Consider the following 22799-nt stretch of genomic DNA (forward strand, 5'->3'; position numbering starts at 1 on the left):
AGGAATTAAATGGCATACTAAAAAAACTGTTTAATACAAAACAAGGCAGAAATGGGGAAAAAGTAATAAAAATGAGACAAATAGAAAGCAAATTGGAGTCTAAATCTAACCATATTTAATATCATGTTAAATGTGAATTAACACCCAAAGTGAAAAGGAGATTAGATAAAGAACAAACATCAAAATCTATGCTGTCTACAAAACACTTTTAAATTCAAAGACACAGGTAGGCTGAAATAAAAGAATGGGGGAAAATGTACTTTTTTTTTTGCAAATAGTAACAAAAAGAGCTAGAGTAGTTATATTACTATCAGGCAAATAGACTTTAAGACAAAGAATACTACTGAGACAAGGTAGCTTTTTATAACCATAAAAGGGTCAGTATAGAAGACATTCAAGATAGGAAGATAGAACAGTGATCTATCTTATCAGAGAATAACAGCATCAAAATATGTAAAGAAATATTGATGGGATTACAGGGAGAAATGGACAAATCCATCCATAAATCTTTTTTTATTATTTTAGTCACTTAGTATCCTTCAACAGCATTCAATCTTGAGTACTTACTATGTAATTGGCCCTGTTCTAGGTAATTAGATTTTATCAATAAAACCCAGTTCTGGGAATTCATGGAAATCATTTTATGAACATCAGCTCAAACTGTGTTTGTATAACCTGTATATGCATCAGAATTATGAAGGAAATTTTTTAAAAAACATATTCTAGGGCCTACTGAGTTAGAATCTCAGGGTTTAGGGGTGAAACTTGGTGTTCTATATATTTTGAAAACTTTTTGGGTAATTATAGACCAGCTAGCCTGAAACTGGTTTAAAGGAGGCATTTGGGAGCTGTTGAAATAGAGAATCAGTTGCAGGAAAGCGCATAGTACTTGATTAATGCAATTATCAGATAATACAACTATAATCTTTATTTTCCTTTTTAGACAAAGAGTGCAGCTTTTTCTTTGGCTACTTAATTTAAGAGGCTAAAACCCAGTTCATAGTGCCCTTTGAAGAATTTCTGCATTCCAAGTTAGAAACATAGGTAACATTATTAGAAGTTACATTTGTTTACTGTGTTACCTATAGCTTGAGTTTTTTTGGCCACAAATTTCAAAGCAGAAAACAGTCTAAGATACTTTTCTACAAAATAGAGGATGCAACATTTTCTTCCTCATAAAAAATAATTTCACACTCTGTTTCACAGAGGGTTGTTTTCATACCTTATTTGCTTTTAACCTCTACTGATCAAGTGTTGTGTGCTTTTATCAGACTCGACACTGTGTGGAGCAGTTACAGCTGGAAGACCGGGTTCTCTGTCTCCACAGTAGGTGGCGAATTCTCTATGCAGGACTGGCAAATGGCACTGTGGTCACCTTCAACATAAAGGTTAGTGGTAGGGGAGAAAAGGCTGAACTCCCATGCCACTTAGAAGTGGGGTGTGTGAGGGAAGAAGTCAAAGACAAGGCCATTTTCCTGTTTTTGTGTGTGTAAAGAGAAAGCAGCAGAATTAGCCACTGCTCAAAAACTTACCTTCTGTTGTAAGTGAAACAAGATGCATTCTGTCTGCTCAGGCCCAAGTGTGCCAGGACCAAAGTGTAACTGTACTAAATTAAACCAAGCCTAATGATTTGGGGCCAAATAATGAGTCATGGGTTAAACTAGTTTGTCTCATTTTAAGAATGACACCATTAAAAGTGAGCTTAAATTCCTTTGAGTATGACAGTGATGTTGTTTAGAACTGATTTAGGGTGTCATGAAAGTAGCCTGTTCTGTAAACTGAACTAAGTCAAAGATTGCCTTCATGCCCTTGGGCCTCATCCTTTCTTGGCCCAAATATAAATCCATTTGTTGAGCAAACCTTTACTGAGCCACTGTTATGTGGTAGGTCTCAGGATAAGGCTTAGGAAACAAATGCAGGCCAATTCTTGATGGCTCTGTGTGCTTTGTTAATGTAGTTGAACTTGTAAGCTTTAAAGCATGAGAGACATGATCCAATTGGTATTTTAGAAAAAGTCACTTTGGTGTTGAACAGATTGGAAAATACTGATAGTAGAAGCTTGAAGACCATTTAGGAGGCTTTGTTACAGCAGCTGACATCTAAACTAAAGTGAAGAGAATACATAAAAAATGTAATCAGAGGTAGAAGTGATAGGTTTGGTTACTAATTAGTTGTGGCATTTTATCCCAAGGCCATCTGGTCACCTTATAACAGTGTATTAGAAGTTTGCTGTATTGTGCCTAATTAGAATATCATATGTTTAGTTAGTATTTACTGTCTCTCCTTCTACCAGCTATCTGGAACTACGTACAAGAAATGCAATAAAATATGCTATGGTTTCTGCCTTTAAAAAGCTTAGAATCAAGTTAGAAGAAACTAGCCCATAAATAATCAAATATCAAGTTATTTGGTTCACAGAAGACAAAATAGATTTTAAATGTTTTAAAGGCTAAAACTTGAATTACCAGTTCTATTTTGTGAGGTTAATGTAATCAAAGGTAAATGAAGTTAGGAGCCAGATTTTTGGGGCAAAATGATGACAAATTCAAATGGGAATGATCTTTATTTTTTATTTTTTTGAAATGGTCTTTAAATGGTTGAAAAGCCCCAGCAAAGATGGACTTTGAGACAGAGATTTGAGAGTGTTTACAGAGGTGTGAATTTTGAATCCTTGTTACGGCTAGACCTTTTTTCTGTTTTGCCCACATTTCTGAAATGCAGTGCTTTGATGATGCGGCTCATCAAAAAGCCAGGGCTGTTGACCTTGGCCTGTCTACCTTTGGGCCCTGAATGCCTTTCTTCTATCTCCCCAGCATTTTAAGATGGTTGAGATTAAGGTTCCCAGCTGCTGCTCTTGCCGAGTCTCTGGGAGTTTTGTCTTATACTTGCACCTAAAATACCTTTTTAGAGTTTTGGGAAAGTAGGAAACTATGAACAAGATTGGTTTGGGAGTAAGGAAAGCAAGTCTAAAATCTGAAGTAAAGGAATGTTTATCCACATCCACATTCAGAATGTGACCATGCTGTGCTGACTGACATAAAGGTTCCTATAGTTTAACTTAATGTTATGAGAGAGAAACATAGAACCAGAGGTCAGAAAAAGGTCAGAATAACATAAAAGTTGGAGAATGAGAAACTGGTTGTCTAAGTAGTTCTCAAAGAGAATTTTGGAGGCAACCATGACAAATAGAGTACATACATTCTGGATGACAAAAATCAGACTTCTTGGGTCTTTGGCATGGAAAATGTATTCAAATATGGAAAAAAGATTTCTCTTTCATGTCATTGACTTAAGGGAAGTGAGAGAGGACATAAAAAGAGAACCAAATTCTAATTATGATCAGGATAGCATGGGTCAAAGATAAAAATTAGTTTATAACGTAAGACTGTCCGCACTAGAATGGAGGAAGAAGGTGTCATGAGTACAGTGTTAGAATGGGAATGGCAGAGGTTGGGGAGTTAGGGATACAGCGTGGATATGAAAACTTACAGATGGGTGTTAGAATTTATAGAGTTTGTATCAAGGTAGTGATTTGGATTAGTTGATGCTGAGTTTTTCCAACTAAGTGGTTTTTACTTCATATAATGGTGGCTTATTTTTCAGAACAACAAACGACTTGAAATCTTTGAATGCCATGGCCCTCGGGCTGTCAGCTGTCTTGCCACAGCTCAGGAAGGTGCCCGAAAGTTGCTGGTTGTGGGTTCTTATGACTGTACCATTAGCGTACGCGATGCACGGAATGGATTGCTCCTTAGAACTCTGGAGGGCCACAGCAAAACCATCCTCTGCATGAAGGCAAGTGTAAAACAGGAGTTCATTGTCTGGTGCAAACAGAAGAGTTCAAATGAAGTTTCCCATGTTTTCTAATGCCTTATTTAGAATACAGGAGGTTACAGTCCTTTTCCTTAGGCCTGGAATCACCACAGGACGTACTGTTTTTTAGCATATTAATTGAGAGACAAATATCTTATAGAATGTAGATATACTCAAATGCTGTTCTAGGCTACTTCGTAATCATTCCAAAGAAGCAACAAACCCAATAATATGTTGTCAGTTCATCAGAGTACTTATTGGCAGCACATAAATTTCAGTTCAGAAAATTTGTCTGAGAAACTTATTTTATACCTCATTCATGCTCATCTCAAAATAGGGTGGAAAGTAGAATTTGCCAATGTATATTACAAGTTAAAGGAAACCTCAGAACTTTATACTGAATCTCACTCACTGAATTTTTTTTCTTTAAGGTGGTGAATGACCTTGTGTTCAGTGGCTCCAGTGATCAGTCAGTCCATGCTCACAACATTCATGTAAGCCTTGTTGGTGTATCTTTAATAAAATGGTGGATAAAGCTTGAAGGGATTCCTCAGACCTCTTGCAATTTAAATTAAGCCTCCTTTCTAGTGAAAGACTTAATAATAATCCCTGTGCATATGCTCTTGGATATTGTTAAGCACTATAGAAATCAAAATTCTTGGGGGACAGACTCAAAAGTTTACATCAGGTTTAGTTTGAATGTCTCATTTAAATGTGAGACATATTGAGCATCTGAGACTCTGAGAAAGTAGATATGATACATAGTTTAAAATAGCACAAATAGAAACAGCTGTGAGACTCTGCTTGGGTCATAGAGGCCACTTCTGAAGTTCAGTTCCTAGTCTGAACTTCTGAGGTTATTCAGCCTCAGGAACTTTTTGTCCAGATCCAGTGAAATGATAAAAGTGAATATACTTCGAACACTATAAAATACATACACGCAGAGCTGTGACCCTTCTCTCTCTGTAACACTGGGTTCTCTCCATCAGGATACAGTGCATATATTTTATATAAGTAACAAATGCTTGTGAGAATACTTCACCTGTCTAAAATTAGTACAGCTACATGTGTGTACAAGTAGTCTCATCATTACCTCTTTTAGAATTACAGAATTATAAATCTCAAAAGTCAAGACTCTTAGAAATCAGTCTAGTGACTCTTATCTCTCTTCTGATGCAGACTGGTGAGCTTGTCCGGATCTATAAAGGTCACAATCACGCAGTGACTGTGGTGAATATCCTAGGGAAAGTGATGGTGACTGCTTGCCTGGATAAATTTGTTCGTGTCTATGAGTTACAGGTAGAATTTAGATTCACTATTTTGTTTGAATGATTTGGAGAGATGGTCTGTTTGGATTTGGTGTGTATGTGTTTTTTGTTTTTTTTTCAATATGGAAAGGCTGGGGTAGAACTCAGAAATCTGTGTTCTTCATAAGTGTTGTAGGTAATTATGAAGTAGTTTGGTCCTTGGACAGTACTTTCAGAAAAACTGCCCTGAGATACCTGGTCAGGTTCACAGGTGTCAAAATTTAATGTTTTCTGGAGGGCAGCTGTAGCCTGTCACATCTGTGTGGTTCTCTGTGTACAATTTCAGGTTTGAGACTTTGACACTACACAGAAATTGGTTGGGAATTTTCCCCCCCAATTACCAGCTCTTCCCTTGAGGAGGAGGACTTATTAAAAGGATTGCTGTTCGATTATTCTTCTGTTAACAAGTGACTGGTGCTTCAGCTTGATACCTGAGGTACAGTTTTAAACTTGCAAAAGCCTTCAGGGACTATGCTTATTAAACACAAGGTATAAATAACCTTGATTCTCTTTCTCCCCCCACCCCCCGCCCTGCGACCACTTAAGTCACATGATCGATTGCAAGTTTATGGAGGACACAAAGACATGATTATGTGTATGACCATCCATAAAAGTATGGTGAGTTTAATTTGCTATGCCACATATTTGCTTTTGAATATGTTTACTAAAAATTCTACAGACTCTTAGTAATGTTACTACTTGTCACTTCCAAAAATGACATCTATTTTTGATATGCCTCATTATTGAATGTTTTCTATCTCTTGGTATTATAATATTGAGAAGTAACCCAGTAGTGCTCTTGAATATTACATTTTTATTAAGAACTAAAATAGTTACAATAAAAATATATAATACCACCATTGGATAGAAGATAAATTTAAGGTGTTTCCAAAAAAACAGATGAGTGGTGTTTTCTTCAGAGACATTATGATCTGGACAATACATTGGAATAGAGTCAGGAGATTTGGTCATTGTGGCATGGTTATAGCAGACCTAAAAGTAGAAGCTAACTCATGTAACCCTACTAATCTTTGATTTATTTTATTTTTAAATTTTGAGGTTGAACCAGAATGGATATTTTTCTAACTTTAAGCTGTAGAGCCTTGTCCCAGTAAAATTCAGAAGCCTGATATGTAATGCCCAGCAGAAGCCAGAGCTACACCAGTTAAAGTATAAGCAGTGCCTCTGAGCCCTACCACTTCTGCTCTCAATGACAGTCCCAAGAATGGCTTTCTAAGGAGCATAGCTTCCAAGTATCCAGACTAGAAGATGTATAAGATACTTTCCTATTATGGTACTCTGGGGCTGGTTTGGGTTTAGGTTTAAAGTTTCCTGTTGTAGTGCTACCAGCTTTTGACTCTTATTTTGAGGATGTTCATAGTAGTTTTATTGTGTGTTGTTTTAGTCTGATAATGATAAACATTTTTCTCTAGATTTATACTGGCTGTTATGATGGCAGTATTCAGGCCGTGAGGCTAAATCTGATGCAGAATTACCGCTGCTGGGTAAGGATTGAAACTGTTCTTGTCACCAGACTTAGATGTTGCCCAACCCCAGGCCAGTTTATAGATCTTCATTATCATTGGTTTAACATTTTCATATTGAGTCTTCCACCATAGGACAAATAAGCTTGTTTTTTAAAAAGTGCATAAAATGCTTCTGTAATTTTATAGTGAAAGTTCAATCTTAAGGTTAGATACAAACTTTAAGTGTCCATTCAGAGGTTATTTCCTTTGTGTTTTTTATTTTGCTTTATTACTATATTAATACATGCCTATAAAAACATCAGTAGTACAGAAGTGTGTGAAAGAAAAGTGGAAGTGCTTATTTTCATAACCTGCCTACAATATTTTACCCATTCCTCAGGCATTTACATGTATTAGTAGTTTGGTTTGTTCATTGGTTTTTGAGAAATAGACAAATAAAAATTTGCCCTCTTGAAGTTTTAAACCTCAGTTCACTAGACTAAATTTCATGGTTTTTATTTTAGAGTGGAGGATGGTGATTAAACCTCAAAACTTTCACACTGTTTCTTATAAACCTTAATTATTTCATCAGTTCTAATAGTACTGACCAGAGAAAAGTGGCTGGCACTGAATTTTTTTCCCCTAAACCCTAATCCCCTTTTCAGCATTGATGAACTGGATGCTCACATTTTAAAATTTGAGTTTAAATTTGTCTCTGGCCTAATTACTTTTCAGCTTTTTATACATCACTATCTTTGATTTTTAGTATTCTCAGTGAAGACAGGCAAAATCTAGTAAAACAGTATCCAGAACATACTTAATCCAAACCAGTATCCAAAATAGACTTATCTAGAGAAATGAGGAAAATACCTTCTGGTTTTGAAGCTGGGGGTATAAAATAGTGTTTACAGAGGGAAAATTAAAAATTTCATTACTGTTTAGAAATGAACATGTTAGAATCATTTCTTAAAAGCCTGTAAGGAAAAAAAGCCAAAACAAAAGAGTCTTTATGCTTTCTGACTAACAATTGAAATATAGCCACATTTATAATACAGTAAAAAAAAAAAAAAAAGATCACAAGACTGTGATTCAAGTGATAAAAATTGTGAGTAAAGACAGCCTTCCTTGGCAGTTTTCTGCCAGTATTTCCACAAATGTAGTTTTCTTTATCATACATTTGTGTTTTCAAGTTTACAAGCCAACAATTCTTAGAATTGTTAAAAATAACTCAAGTATTACAGGAAAGCTCTTTGTCTTTTTAAATAAATGAACTGAGAAACTCTTTTTATGATGGCAAGATAAAGAATTATTATGGTTTAACACGCTCTATGACAACCTAGAGGGGTGGGATGGAGTGGGAGGTGGGAGGGAGGTTCAGGAGGAGTTCATACCATAGGCTCATACCATGAGCCATAGGTTCATACCTATGGCTGATTCATATTGATGTATGGCAGAAACCAACATAATATTGTAAAGCAATTATCCTTCAATTAAAAATAAATTTTTTAAAAAAGAATAAATATAGTTTAAATTGAATTTTATTTAATTTGCCTGTCAGTATTTGCTAACAGCTTCATTATTTAAAGATGTAATGGCTACGTTAGTGCTTTGCCTTCTCAAAATACTGAACTGTCAAAAGACTTCCTAGTCTTTTCACAGTTGCTGAATAAATTCATGATTAATTTGGTTGCCTCTGGCTTTTTTGAATTTGCCAGCCAAGAATAAATTAAAGAATAGGGGCTTACTCACAGGCTACAATGAAGAATATTCTCATTGCATGTCTCCCGTACTCTTTATAACTTAACTCTTTCAATTCTCTCTCTCTCCAGTGGCATGGCTGCTCTCTCATATTTGGTGTTGTAGATCATTTAAAACAACATTTGCTGACTGACCATACAAATCCAAACTTTCAAACTCTAAAATGTCGCTGGAAGAACTGTGATGCTTTTTTTACTGCTAAGAAAGGATCCAAACAGGTATATCAGTGAGATTTGAGGTCAACCTGGGGTCATTGACTGCTCAGAGCAGGGTTCAGTAAACCTTTTTTGCCTTATTAGAATGTTCAGACTTGCAGTAAACAGGGAGAGTGTAAGGATTTTTCTTTTTATTATTAATATTATTCACAGATTTGAGAGATAGCTTAATGAGGTTTCAAGTGAAGAATTAGATAGTTTTTGAGAAAGTGCCTAAAGAGAATGTTTTCACTTGTTCCAGTAACTGAACCTAGAGGTTTATTACAGCATTCTTTTGTTAAGAACTCAAGTGCACAGTTCCATGTGAATTAAGAGTGATGGGTCCTAACTGCCTTTCATGGATCACAGATTAGACCTGGGAAGCTCTCCGTGGCTTTGACTTTCTTTTGACCTGCTACCAATGTCTTTCTCATGGGTCCTTTTCCCTTTATTTCCAGGATGCTGCAGGACACATTGAACATCATGCTGAGGATGACAGCAAAATTGATTCATGAAGTTTTTTGCCTCCCATGTTGGGAAGTCTTTAGTTGAACTAATCTCATATCAGCCCCTTGCACAGGCCAATGTCCTCCTTTCCCCAGTGAATCAGGGAAGGAGAAAGTGGTTACTAGCCAGGCTTACTACTAGCATAAGTCTGGGCAGCTCTATGGGATGACAGGTTACACTTCTAAATTTTTGCTGGAGGTTTGTCAGATTTAAGGAGATTTTTAAGGAGCCATACTCTTCTGGGACAGCATGGCATATAGTAATTTATGCTACTGGTGTTCTCCAGATGTTTATTAAAGACACAGATCTTAATTGGTTACCCAGTTTGACCCTAATCACACATGTATTTTATTGATTTCGGTTTGTGATTTTTAGTTTCTGTTCTTATGATGATTTAAACCAATAGTCACGTGTTTAAGTTCAAATTTGTTCAAATGTTAGGTTTTTAGGATCAGACTTAATTTCTCCTTCATTATTGCAATCAGTTAATTCTAACCACTGGGTATTTTAATTGGAAGCAAATATTTTCTTTTCTTAACAATTATGTACAATGTGTTTCGATATTCTCTTCTTAGATGGACAGAGCAGGCTTTAAATGCTAAAGGGACACACAGTAGATTTTTAACAGCTGGAGTAGCTGCTCTGCTGATTATATTTTAGGAGCTCAGGAAGTAGATCACATAATGACAAATCCTTGCAGACAATAATTCCTATTGAACCTCCGCAGATTTTGATAAAGTCCTCGGTTCAAGGCAATGCACAGACCTACCATCTACTTGGAGATCTCACTGTTAGACCTGGGTACTCCCTACAGGTATTGGCAGGCTGTTCAAACTGGAGGTGTGCCTTTGTCTTTCCAGGTTCTGACTCTCCAAGCGGGCAGTGGGTTTGAAACCTTTTAGTTTGCTTCATTGCCAACCCCTCTCCCATTCTCTGGTTGTGCCTAGACTGACAGCAGCCATCATATAGTTCCTCTGGGCTCATGAGGTACTTTTTGCCCACCCATAGTACACAAATGGGGGGAATCAGGATAAAGCATCTGAATATTGTTTTTAAGGCCTCAAGCAAACTTCTTAAAGACCAGTGTATTGCCTTCACCTCCCCAACTAAGCTGAGAAGGAAGGGTGGAGTGGGGTGAAGGGAAAAGACCCTCCCTGTCCTTCAAGAGCAGCCAAATGAACAAAGCCTTGACACTGCTTTGTTTTTAAATTCTCTCTGGAGTCTTAAGTGAAGCCATAGCGGTGTTACTTTCTAGCTTTTTGTTTCTGTGATCGTCAAAACTCTAAAAGATTCTACAGAGAGAGGGAGGAGAGGATAGAGGAGCTGAGTGCCACATACCGAACTCCGGATGTGATGCCCACTCTTTCCTAGAAGAGAGCAGCCAGGTTTATCCCCACCCACCTTAGTGTACACACTTCTTCCCCCGTGTCTTCACTCAGGCTTTAGGGCAGGGGAACTTCACCTGGGGTTCATGGATAGGTTTCATGAGGGTATCCAAAAACCTTGGAATTGAGTATAAGACTAAGTAGCTGTTCTTTTTTTCCAGGAAAGCCTCTGGTGGTTCTTATTAGATCAAAAAAAAAAAAAAAAAAAAGAACTAAGCTGGGAGATACATCTAGATAATGAATGGCCCCATGAATTATTTACTTCTGTCCTTATGAACGGCAGGACTCTTGTGTTGACCACATTACTGAGATTTGCATGGTATTTGAGAAAGCAGAGAAGATCTTGTTGCATAAAGTTTATGTGTGCTGTTTCTGTCTGAGAACAAGCATTCCCTTCTCTTACCCCATTTCCTGTACACGTGACCAGAGAAGCCAAGCTGTTCTGTGGGTTTGGGAATGGTGATTCCTAGGAAAGTACATTTGGATTTATTGCTAAACCTGGCATTTTCCTTAGGACTGTAGTGAACCCACATTCCTACATTGGCTGAGCAGTGTGCTGAGAAAGTCTTGCATGCTGTGTCACATAGGTGCCCTTCTGTTCTGCCTGAGGACATGTCTGAAAAGATGAGAGTGGTGGAGCCTATGTACAGCAGGAAGGGGATATGTGAGGTGTTGGGCAGTTGTGGGGAACTGTTGTAGGTATGAACAGATTGATAGAATCAGTAAAAACTGATTTGAGCTTAACTTTGATAGAATCATGCACAGTCTATCTGCCTCTATGTATGCAGTTATGGATGTTTCTTGTACATGTGTATGCGTGTGGGCACCTATACTTAATAATACTTCTCCCTGTTTCACAGGAATTTTCTTTGAAGCCGTAGCAATAATGTCTTTGTTTCAAGAATGTGTAAAACTCACTTAACACCAGGTTAGTGTATTGCCCTAAATGCACTGTTGTAGCCATCTGTTTAGAAATAAAGGCACCATAAGCATCTTGGCTGCTTATGGTTGTGTGTTATTACTTTTCAGTGTCTTCAAAGTTATGCAGAAGTCTTTTTTTTAAGTCTTCTATAATGTCTTGGCTGATTCTGGCCTTCTCTTCCTTCTCAGATTAGAGCAGTGGTTCAGGGCTTTGTGTTTGCTCTGATATTTCACACTTAGTGGAGGAAGGAAATTGTTACATGGTGTGACAAAACACAACTCATTTCTTCTAAGGAATCGAATGTTATTTTTAATTACTTGTGTTTACTTCTGACAACAGAAGCCAAGAAAACCATAGCATAAATCCTTTTGTGTGTATATGCTAGTGTTTTAATGGCAGTTTGTTCTGATGAGATACCAGTGACTTCAAGTTTTATCATGAAGTTTTTAATCAGGTTCAAAATTTTGGCATGCTACTCTACTCAGTATAAAGCAGTTAAATACAATGCAAACAAAGGGTTATCTTGACCTGATGTTACTTGAATTTGAGAGAACGTCATTGTTACTACACTCCTGCTTTCGTGGAGAATTTTTTTTTCTGCCTTAGAAGTTGAGTGTTTAGCTCCTGAACTACCTATAATTTGTAGGCAACATTATTGCTATTTAAGTGATTATTTGCCTAACAAAGGGTTTTTTGTTTTTCTCTTTTTGGTAGATTATACAGTGGTCAACTTTAGTGATTAGGAATGTGGATGATTTGGTGGAAGTAGGTGTACAACACTTAGCGGAATGGTAATGGTATATTTTATGGAAGAGTTCCATTTGAGGGGAAATCAAACTATATTGTGAAGTGGGATTTAAGTAGCACGCCCCCTCAGGTTTGCCGTTCATATACGCTGACTTATAAATTTTGTACCTGTTACCTAAAGGAGAGCACCTAAAAACTGTTAAGGCCATGCCTGCCACATTGTTACAACAGTGATTTTTATCCCAGCCGCAAATTCTCAGGATCTTGAGGATTTCAGAGATGCTGTCTGAGGGTCAGAAACAAGCTGTGGTATAGGTGGTTTGGGTTATACTGAGTTCCATGCATCAGTGGATGTGAAATCTTGATTAAACCAAACCTACTACTAATCAGACAGTAACCACTAACCTCACTTCCAACCCCCAACTATGTGGCCTTGCTGGGTCACATGGTGACTAACATTTCCCACATTTCTTCTGAATTCACAGTTGAATTAGCTCAGTTGAATTGAGGGAGAAGGAAGCAAGGAGGAAAGGCTGTTGAGGATCTTTTCTCCTGCTTCAGAGAAGTAAATGCCCTCGAGCTGCGCCAGTGCCCTTGGTGTCTTGAATTTTTTTTTTTTAATTGAATATGGGTTAGAAGACTGAAATCAGATGACATTTGACTGCAAAATGTTTATAAACAAATAGTTTAGCCTTCTTACATTTTGGTATAAAGCTGTGAACTTCCTAACTTTGTAAAGCAACATATAAAGCAAATATAAGAGGAAAATAAAGTACTTTTACTAATTGTTTATTTTTGTTACCTTATCTACATATTCACGGCCAACCCTTTTCCATGTTGATGTAGAGATCAAGAAGGAAATTGGGTGGAAAATGCAAGATGGTTATAGATCATGGTCCAGATAAGCACGGCACACACCTTCATTTAAGGGTTTGTCCAAGGTCATACAATAGGTCAGTGTTAGTAGAGGAGCTCTGCATCGTTACAGTCAGCTAACTTGCCCCTCCAGTTAATAGGTGACCCATTTTGTCTACACCAACAGCTATTCCCCTTCCTTTCCTGTATCTTGGAAAGTATTTGAGTGATTCCTGTGCTCAAGAAATAGCAAAAAGGCATGATTAAAGTGGGGTTTGGGATTTGTGTTTGTGTGTGTGTGTGTGTGTATTTTCCATTGCTGTATTCTGAAACTATAGCTCTATACCCAGTGGGTGAGATTGGAGCTACTCAGTCTTGCTATAGCTCTCAATGTGAGAAAACAAAACACAATCAAACCAGCAAAACATATGCCTTTATTTAGATGAACATTTTTTCAGAATGCAACCTAACTTATGAGTTAGATAACCCAAAATGTCCAAACCTCTTTTCACTGAACTAGTTTACTCCAGAGCAGGCCCGTCCTGAAACAGTCAGGCAGAACCAAGTGCTCATTGTGTTGCTGTCCCATGGGTGGGAGAACACAGAGATGATGGGGGCACGCGGGGTGGGGGGATCTAGCACCAGGAAGCACTGAGTGCCATTGGCAAATGCTTCTGCAAACAGCTGCAAGCATCTAAGGAGAGTACTTGTCTTCAGAGCTGAGGCCATCAGACTCCAAGCAAAGCTCTCACTGGCCTGTGGCTAGCCGAAGCAGACAGAGGCACTTGGCTCCATGTGGCACAGGGACAACACAGCTCTCCCTTCCCCATTCCTTAACTGAAGGGTCAGGCTGGGCCTGGCAAATGGACAGAAGCCCTGAGGCTGGGAGGGAAGTGAGTAGAGGAGGAACTAGACTGATGAGGTGCCTGGAGGCTTCTGGGGGTGCAGCAACTGTGTCCTTTGAGGTAAGGGACTAGCTCTGTTGGGTGAAATTGAAATCCTGAGTGATCCTCCATGCCTTGGATGTGGCCAGCTTGGTTCAGGCATACATGGTGAGCTGCAGCCACTGCAAGAGGAAGTCCCAAAATCAGAATGCACATGAGACAAAAGAGCCAAGCCCTAGAGATCTAAAGGGTAGAAGAAAAGGCCAGTCCCAGCATGCCAGACATGGAAGATTTCCTGAGAAGCATCCTTCCCACAGATCTCCCCTAGAAAGTACAGATTTTCCAGCATAAAGCCATAACTGAGGCTTCCTTAGAGCCTTCCCCCACTATGCGTTCCCCATGACCACATCCTGCTGAGCTCTGAGCTTCCCTTTATGTTCCTTTCCCATCCCATCCAATCCCATCCCTCCACCTCAAATTTTAAAGTGCGGGGGGAGTGTACTGTTAGGCTTTACCTCAAGAACATTGAGTTTGATGATACCGTCCCCATCCTTGTCAAATGCATTGAAAGCTCCTGCTCGGAAGAATGCACAGACCAGAGGCCAGTTACAGGTGCTCCCCCCCACCCCCGACCACTCCACCTTTTCTTAAGAGGACCATGTGCCTGGTGCTGCCCTTCAGCACCAAAATAGGCCAAAATATCACCAATAACTGCCCCTTGCCATCCTATTCTGAGCCTAAAGAGGGCTTCTTCATCTTTGTTCAGCCTGAACAGTAGACGGGTTTGTCTAGGGTCATATAGTAAGGTCAGTTAGTGGAGATTCCCTCCACCATAGGAGAGGGAGCAGGAAGGGCATAAGAAAGCAGAAGGGTAGCTGTCCACTTACTGAACATGCCCTCCAGCCTGACAAAGCAGCAGATGAAACTGTCGAAGTCGATATTCATGTACTTGTCTGCATAGCGCATGGTAATGATATCGTAGAGCTGGTTGTTGAGGTGGAAGCCTGTGGGGGAGAGCACAGGAGAGGAGATGGGGTGAGTCCTCAGGCCTGCTTGCTTTCTCCTTAGAACCTCCTTGTCCCACTGTGGCCTAGGAGAGGAGAACAAGAAGCCCTTTCTCTGGTAGGGCCCCAGTGGCCCAGTCCTCCCCTCTCATCCCTGCTCCTACCACCTCCCATCCGCATCCTGGCCACCCCATTTCTTCCCCATACCTGCATCCTTGACTGCATTGCGCATCTCGTAGCTGTTGATGGTGCCGGATTGGTCTGTGTCATAGTGTTTGAAAATTTTCTGGCAATAGAAAATTTGAGGACAGAGGTCACACACTCAACCTCTGAATTAGTCCCTTCCTTACTCCCACCTTTGTTCTCTCCTCCCACCTGCCATGTCTTAATCTTCTTCCAGAGGTGATGAAACTCATGCAGGTTCAGTCTGCCAGAGCCATCTGTCTGGATGAAGGAGGTCAGGGCTACAGGGCACATAGCAAAATCCTCCTGGCTTGGGTGCAGACCTTCTGAGGGGCTGTGCAAGGGAGGTCCTCTATAGAAGGGCTTTGCCCAGGATATCCACCCTTGTCCTGACCTAGTGTTTAACACACACACACCCCCACCCATGCTTCCCTAGTCAGAATCAGTGCCTGCTCTAGAACCCAGGGAACCTTTCTCTTAAAGACCACTCTGAGGTAGGGCCTCAGAATCCCAGGCCTGAGGTTGAGAGCAGGGGCCAGTGTTCTCCCAACTGTGCTTCCTCCAACAGCTCCTTAAAGAGCAGCAGCCAGGAAGTTCAGCACAGGGCCTCCTTAAATCTTTCCTTGAGCATGAATTTGGGCCCCTCTGCTTGACTGGGCCCCCCTCATTGTTGCCCTAGCCCCAGGAGACTACACAGGAGCTGCTGACAGGGCTGGGAAAGGGTGGCAGGAAGGATACGTCCATGAGAGCGATCATGCTACGGCAGGACTCCAGCGTGAAGCCTTGTGTCTTCAGGTCCTTATCTGAGAGGTATGGAGAAGAGTGAGGAGCTGCCTTCAGATAGCTGGACACAAACTGCCCGACTGCCCACCTGCCCCTGCAGAATTAAGCTGCTCACGTTTGTTCACAACTCTGTTAAGGACATTCTTGAGCTCATCTGCACAGATCTCCATGTCCTAAGGAGGAAAGGGGAAGAGAGTCATGGCTCAAGAGTGCAGCAGCTGATGGAGCATAGGCTTTGCGAATCAAATCCCGGCCGTCCATGCTTGTATAGTCCATGACAGGGCTGTTCTGTCATGGGGAAGCTGGGGCTTTTCTGAGGAAGACACTGTACCTTCAGCTGTCTAGAAAGCAGTGGGCCCACCCAGTGGGTGTGTCAGTCTAGAACTCAAAGGACTTCACTTGTGGATTCCTGTGCTACACTCATATGCCCCGTTTGCATCAAAAACCAAAATGACCTCCACTGAACAATAATGAAATAACTGGCAAATTGAGCAGTTCATCAAGGAGAGGAGTGTCGGAGTGAGTCAGAGTTGGAGGTACTCACATCGCCTGCTATCTGCCTGAAAATATTCCGGAATTGCCGCTGTTCCTCACTTTCCTGGTCGGTGTTGCTGGGCTCTAGCTGTGGAGGCACAAAGGAAAACTGGTTGGCAGGGATCAGGGAGATGGACAAACCCAAGAGGAAAGTTCCTTCTGGGCTGAGGGAGCCAGGGCGACTAAACCAGCCATAGGTGGCAGCGGGAGCTGGATACAGAGTCAATGCTCTTCTTTCTTGGTTGAACCTACTGATCTGGAGTAAGAATCATCTGGGCCCCAAGGACCCTTCACTCTGTACCTCCCCAGCCTAGCCAGAGGAGGTATATCAGCTGTGCAGACATGTAGACAGCCCCCTTGGTCCTCTTTCCCCCATCTGTACTAGCTGGAGCCCTCTCCTCCTTTTACAGCCTGACCATCCCAACCAAACCACCCCCAGCAGGATGAAGTGGACAAGACCAATCTGATACCTCCAGCCATTTCTGCCATCAAGGCCAAATCCTAAGAGGACCCTCCTCCCCTCCCCCGCGATTGCATGGGCACCACAGGACAGAGATGTCCCTGGGTTTATCTGGAATCTTGCCTGCTAGTCTCACCTCCTATATACTTTATATGACATCCTGTCCTCACTCCAATCTAACACTGTCCCCTGAGCTCTGGAGGACTCCACTTCTGGTGTCACCCCCCTCCCACTACTGTTCTTTATCTTCCCTGTTAATGACACCAGGAAATGAGCTGTTCTGTCTCAGTGTCTGTCACAGGCTTTGCATCCCTCTTCTCTCATCATCCTGGCTGGATGGGCTCCAGCAGGGAAGCTCAGCCCGTCCTTCCTAGGGCAGCCAATCCCAAGACATTCATCCAAGTAGCACCCCAAATTTTAGGATAATTTGATGAGGGAAAATGTCAGTGGGACAAACCTAAACCTCTGGATGTTAAAGGGACACCCCACCCCTATGGCTCCTCCAGCCCCCATGCACTCCAAAAGCACAGGCCTCGGTTGTGTGCAGGCCACCCCACTCATGCACATGCTCAGAAACCTGTGGGGATTTTGCTTGCTTATCAGGGCTTGTGTTGTCTTTTCCCTCCTCTGTTTCCTGGTCCACACCCAGCTCCTTGTTGCTGTTTGCTCTGTCTGAAACAAAGATGATGGGCTGGAGAGAAGAGGGGAGTGGGGAGAGGGCAGGAAGGAAACAAGGATTACTGGCTGAGTGGACACATGAAGCAACCTCTCTCCTGGAGCAGCTTTGTCCAGTGAGGAGGGAAAGAGCAGAGCTGGGACTTCTTGAACCTCTGTTCAAGCTCCATCTCTGCCACTAACAAGCTGTGTGACTTGAGGAAAGATGCTCGATCTCTCTGGACCTAAGTTTCTTATCTCCTTGTAGAGTTATGAGGATTAAACATGTTAGTTAGTACATGTTAAGAATGTAAGAATCCTAAAATGCTAAGAATCCTAAAAGCAGCATGGTATAGTGCAGTGATTTTCAAGTATTTTGTAGATTTTTTTTTTTTTTCAAATGGAAACCTTGTTAAAATTAAATTTCCCCAGAAGCTCTAAAAACTGAGCTTCTCTGCTTAATGAAGAGGGCAGAGCTCTTTTCCCTTGACACCCCCACGTCACCATGGCAGCTACTGAGGCTTCTCCAAGGAACCTCTAGGACTTGGCAGAGGACACATTGAGGAAAGAACTGACTATCTACATGGTCACTGAGTGGGGTCAGAATACTTGACTGGAGTCCCAGCCATGCCCCTCACATGAAAAATATCCTCTGGCCTGAGTTTACTCATCCATTAATGGGGATGATAAAAACTGCTTTGCCCTTTTCATGGGGCTCTTGTGGGGATCACACAAGATACTGAATGTATAATTGTACTGGAAAAACATTTAAGATGATGCCCAAATAAAAGGGGTATTTGTCAGACATGCTCATGCAAGTGAGGAGAATGTGAAAGGGTGGAGAGCGGCTGCCATGCTGTGGTGGCCCTGGTTGGGGTATACATCCCATTGAGAAAGCCGGAGGAGGAAGGCAAGGCTCCTGTCAGCAGTGCAGAGAACAAGGGGACAAGCAAAATCTCTCAGTGCATAAGAGTTCCTGAGCACTCTTGAGTTCCCGTTTGCCTTTCCATACTGTTCCTCTAGGGCAGCATGAATGGACAGACCATGGAGAGAGCTTCCCCAGCTTTGGCTCCCAGCAGGCCCCAAATACCTTGGCTTGCTCTGCTTTCCAAGCACGGGGTCTTGTTCAAGTAACTGATACCTGTAAGGAATCTCAGAGCAAGTGTGGCTAGCAGTCTGAGGGGGTAAGTGTGACCATGGGGCATCCCTACCAGGCACACAACTTGGGGCCCAAGCGTGGGTCTGGGCCACACAGGCCATGGAGTGTAAAGGTCTGGCACCAGAGAGCTGAGGGCAAGAAACATGGGTTCAGAACAAATATGGTTTCCAGTTCAAGTTTCCCCACTCATTAGTGGTGTGTCCTCAGACAAGGACTTCTGAATCTTTATCGTCTATAAAAGAGGGATCCTGACAGCACCTACCTTGTAGACACTGTTGTAACTGAACGCAATGTATATTTTACCCCCAGCGCAGGGCCTTAATATGCAGTTGGTGCTTGGTGAATGTCAGCTCTGGTCTGCACTAGCTTGGAGGACCCCTATGATGGATCCTTCCAGATGCTGTCATGAACACTAACGCCAAACCTTGTCTGATGGCCTATGGCTATTGCTCCATTGGTGTGAGGATGCGCAAAGGTCAGTCATTTCTGGATGGCACTCTGGATGGTCAAACCAAAGTTGTAAAAGGGGTAACATTATTGTAGGCATTACTGCCCTGGAGACCATGGGGGAAGTTATCAGGTGAAAGGAGCAAGGATGGGGTTGATTGTAATCTCGAGTTCCAAAATTACACATAAAAGCTTTCCTCTGAGGCCCCTGAGATGCTCTTAGCATGCATGGTTAGCTTTAGTGATGATGTCCCTGCAGCACAGTGGTCTTAACCAGGACACCCAGGAGGGCAAGCTCCCCAGGTAGCTCTCCTTATCTTTCCCCCTGAAACCAGTCAAGTTGAGCAGCTCCTCTGGGGCCACGCATGTGAAGCTTCTCTTCCCCTCTCCCCTTCCCCGTCTGGACATGCACAGCAAGCAGAGTCCCTCAGGGCCCATGACTTTGAGGGGCTTATTTCAGAGAGAGAGGTCACTACCTAGGAGGGAGTTGGCAACCTGCTTCACCTGGAATGAGAGCCCTGGCAGTGACAGCCCCTCTGGGTGTCCTCTGCCACCCCCTTCCCCAGAAGGCTAAGGAAAAAGGAGTGGGGAGCAGGCAGGGAAAACAGGAGGAAGAAGGAGTTGTCCTGTCTGCAGAGAAGGCACTGGTGTCGGAAGACAAGGCCCTCCCTGCCTGACATGGAAATCCTCACACAACTCTGTCACTGCTCCCTGAGGACCAAGGCCTGTTGCCATTTCTGCAAGAATCAAGTCTGAGCTTAGCTTAGTCACACCCACTTCTGAGAAAGAAGAGGTTCTCCTGTGGGTTTTTGCAGGACCCCCATGTCAGGCCCATTTTCACTGGTTGGCCATCCTCCCTTTCTCTTCTAAGCGGGCAGTAAAGTGTGGTGGTTCAGAGCACAGACTGCGGAGCCAGACCTCCTGGTTCCAGGGTGACTCTGCCACTGGCTGTGTGGTCTTGGGCATGTTGGTCAATCTGTCTGTACCTTTCCTTCCTCTGGAAATGAAGGTAATCATAGTACAGGCATCCCGTGCTTTATCATGCTTCGCAGATACTGCATTTTTTTACAAATTGAAGGTTTGTGGCAATTCCATCTTGAGTAAGTCTAATCAGTGCCATTTTCTGAACAGCATTGTGCGCTTTGTGTCTCTGTGTCACATTTTGGTAATTCTTATGATATTTCAAACTTTTTCATTACTATTTTATGGTGATCTGCAGTCAGTATTCTTTGATGTTACTACAACTTGCTGAAGGCTCAGATGATGATCAGCATTTTTTAGCAATAAAGTATTTTTAATTAAGGTACATACTTCTTTTTAGTATTAATGCTATTTCACACTTAATAGACTACAGTATAGTGCAGACAAAACTTTCATATGCACTGGAAAACCAAAAACTTCCTGTGACTTGGTTTATTCTGATACTCGCTTTTTTGCAATGTTCTGGAACTGAACCCATAATCTCTCTGAGTTCTGCGTGTACCAATTTCATAGAGTTGTTGTGAGGATGGAGAGAATCCACGGAAAGCACCTACAAGAGTGGCTGGCTCATAGCCTCCACTCGGCAAGTATAAGCTATCAATGCTCTGTACCCATAGCTGCCAGAGGAGCTCAGGTAAGGAGGTGGAGGGCTGGGGAGAGGAGGCAGGTCCAGTGCACACATGCTCACTCTTACACACTCACACTGTGTGCCCACTCACCCTGTTACACCCACCTTGTTTTTTTTCTTTTTCTGTACAAGAAAAGAAAATAATAAATGCAAGATAAGTGAAAAGCAAGTTCCCAGAAAGCCCAGTGGCTTTTGGCTTCCCTGTGAACCTGGTCCTCAGCGTCGGGTGAGGTTCATAAATCTGGGTCATGTGGAGCCAAATGGGCCTGGAGGGTATAGGGAGAAGATAATTCTCCAGGCCCAGACACCGGGCTGATATGGCTTTGCTTTTATAGTCCATTCTGCCATTGGTCGTGGCCAAGGAAGGGGAGCTTCTGGCAGATGTTTTGTATTTTTTCATGAAGTTGGTTACAAAAACACCCCAAAAGTAGGCTCACCTAAACTGGCCTGAAAATGAATTTTATTTGATTTATAGTTTTTGGTTTTTTGTGAAAATTAGAAGGTCAGGGCTTCCCTGGTGGCAGAGACGATAGAGTCCACCTGCGATGCAGGATACCCAGGTTTGATCCCTGGATCGGGAAGATCCCCTGGGGAAGGAAATGGCGACTCATTCCAGTATTCTTGCCTAGAGAATTCCATAGACAGAGGAGCCTGGTGGGCTACAGTCTATGGAGTTGCACACAGTCAGACACGACTGAGTGACTAACACTTTCACTTCCACTGGCAGCCTGCACAGATCTGTGACCCCATGGGACAGCAATCTGAGCAGCTGAGAGCAGCAGCTCTGCTTCCCCAGATTGCCACAGTCACCATCACTCCAGCTGTCTGAAGCCAAGAGGACCACAGGCAACTGTACCCGCACAGGGACACCAAAAGCCTCACACGTGCCTGCTCTGCTCCGTTAGGTGACATATGAATTCAGGTAAGCTTTTGAGTTTGCTGCACCTGATAAATACGCTACACTGATTACCGACATCCAAAAGATAAGAATAGCACCAAATGCACTTAATACTAAAACCAACGTCTGTGCTAATTCAAAAGGCCCTTGGGGATCTGCCAGTAGCACAGGGTTGGGATTAGAACCATGAGTGTCACTACCCAGAAGACAGTTCAGTGGGGGTATTTATGCTGTCCTCTTATTGGCCCAGGACACACCTGCAGAGCACAAGGGACTATTTATTCACCAAAACCCAAAGTCCAAGGCAGTCATAAAACTCCTCTACATGGAGACTCCAGCAGACACCAGCCCTTTGCTTCTAACCCTGGGCCTCCCACCCCCAGGGACAGGCCTCGGCATGGGGTCGGGGAGAGAGCCTGACTCCACTCAGAGAATCTGGTTGTGAGTTCCAGCCTTGCCACTTACAAGCTTTGTGAACTCAAAGAAACCACTTAACCTCTGCTTAACCCACTTAACCCACTGAGCCTCTGCTTCCTTACTTGAAAACCACGGATAATAACCTTATTACATGTCAGAAATCTTTCAAGGATCAGAGAGATGACACATGTGAGAAGTACCCTGAAGATGTAAAACATATGAACAATAGCCATTTAAGGGCCTGTGCTATTCCAGACCCTTCATGTACATGATCTCATCGATTCAAACCTCACAAAAGCCCTGCGAGGCATGTATTATTAATATCACCCCTATTTTACAGAGTAGGAAACTGAGTCAGAAGGGGTTACGTAACTTGTCTAGGTCACCGGGCTGGCAGGTGGAGGACCTGGGTTTTGACACTGACTCCAGAGCTGGTGTAGTGCTGCTTTTTTCCTGTGTGAGATCCTAACTCATAAATCCAGTGCTGGCTGCAGCTGCTGTCACCCCTTCCTGTGGCCTTGGTCCCTCCCTCTAATTGCTCAAACTGCTTTTCCTTCTAGGACTCTCCTCTGTCCTTCCAGCCCCTAGACTGACTAAATGGCCCCGGGACACAAGTCCCATGACCTCAGGCCATGCCACGCAGAAGTTGCAGTAACACAGGGTAATGGCTCTGCACACCCCAGACTCCCGTGTCCCGCTGCTACCCCTCCATCACCCGCCTGTTCCCTGGCCCTTTTCACATGTGAGAGCCAAACCACTCACCACTGGCCGATCCACGGAGATTGTATTCTCAACTTCCCTGTGGGGAACACA

At 42.4% G+C, this 22799-nt stretch overlaps 2 protein-coding genes across 11 annotated transcripts in view; one reads left to right on the plus strand and one right to left on the minus strand.

Moving 5' to 3' along the window:
- ZNF106 (zinc finger protein 106) overlaps positions 1-12889 on the plus strand; it is a 54140-nt gene extending 41251 nt beyond the window's left edge. For 3 of the 4 annotated variants that reach the window (XM_044925163.2, XM_006066199.4, XM_006066200.4), the window contains 8 exons: positions 1272-1388; positions 3604-3795; positions 4245-4307; positions 4993-5112; positions 5667-5738; positions 6554-6625; positions 8416-8562; positions 8997-12889. In XM_044925163.2, coding sequence (XP_044781098.1) covers positions 1272-1388; positions 3604-3795; positions 4245-4307; positions 4993-5112; positions 5667-5738; positions 6554-6625; positions 8416-8562; positions 8997-9053 — 840 coding nt within the window. In that variant the 3' untranslated portion in view covers positions 9054-12889. Of the gene's footprint in view, positions 1-1271; positions 1389-3603; positions 3796-4244; positions 4308-4992; positions 5113-5406; positions 5557-5666; positions 5739-6553; positions 6626-8415; positions 8563-8996 lie in introns of those variants that run through there. The other variant, XR_003112374.3, reaches the window with a different exon arrangement.
- A 479-nt stretch (positions 12890-13368) lies between these two features.
- The window catches only part of CAPN3 (calpain 3), a 53055-nt gene continuing 43624 nt past the window's right edge, over positions 13369-22799 (minus strand). For 5 of the 7 annotated variants that reach the window (XM_044925165.2, XM_006066194.4, XM_044925167.2 and 2 more), the window contains 11 exons: positions 22749-22785; positions 20777-20794; positions 17380-17493; positions 16353-16430; positions 15924-15981; positions 15764-15828; positions 15218-15286; positions 15050-15128; positions 14726-14842; positions 14354-14412; positions 13369-14020 (listed from right to left, as the gene is read on the minus strand). In XM_044925165.2, coding sequence (XP_044781100.1) covers positions 13994-14020; positions 14354-14412; positions 14726-14842; positions 15050-15128; positions 15218-15286; positions 15764-15828; positions 15924-15981; positions 16353-16430; positions 17380-17493; positions 20777-20794; positions 22749-22785 — 721 coding nt within the window. In that variant the 3' untranslated portion in view covers positions 13369-13993. The remainder of the gene's footprint in view (positions 14021-14353; positions 14413-14725; positions 14843-15049; positions 15129-15217; positions 15287-15763; positions 15829-15923; positions 15982-16352; positions 16431-17379; positions 17494-20776; positions 20795-22748; positions 22786-22799) is intronic. The other 2 variants (XM_044925166.2, XM_044925164.2) reach the window with 1 other exon arrangement.

The sequence above is a fragment of the Bubalus bubalis genome, chromosome 11 (genome assembly GCF_019923935.1).
Source record: "Bubalus bubalis isolate 160015118507 breed Murrah chromosome 11, NDDB_SH_1, whole genome shotgun sequence".
Taxonomy (NCBI): Eukaryota; Metazoa; Chordata; class Mammalia; order Artiodactyla; family Bovidae; genus Bubalus; species Bubalus bubalis.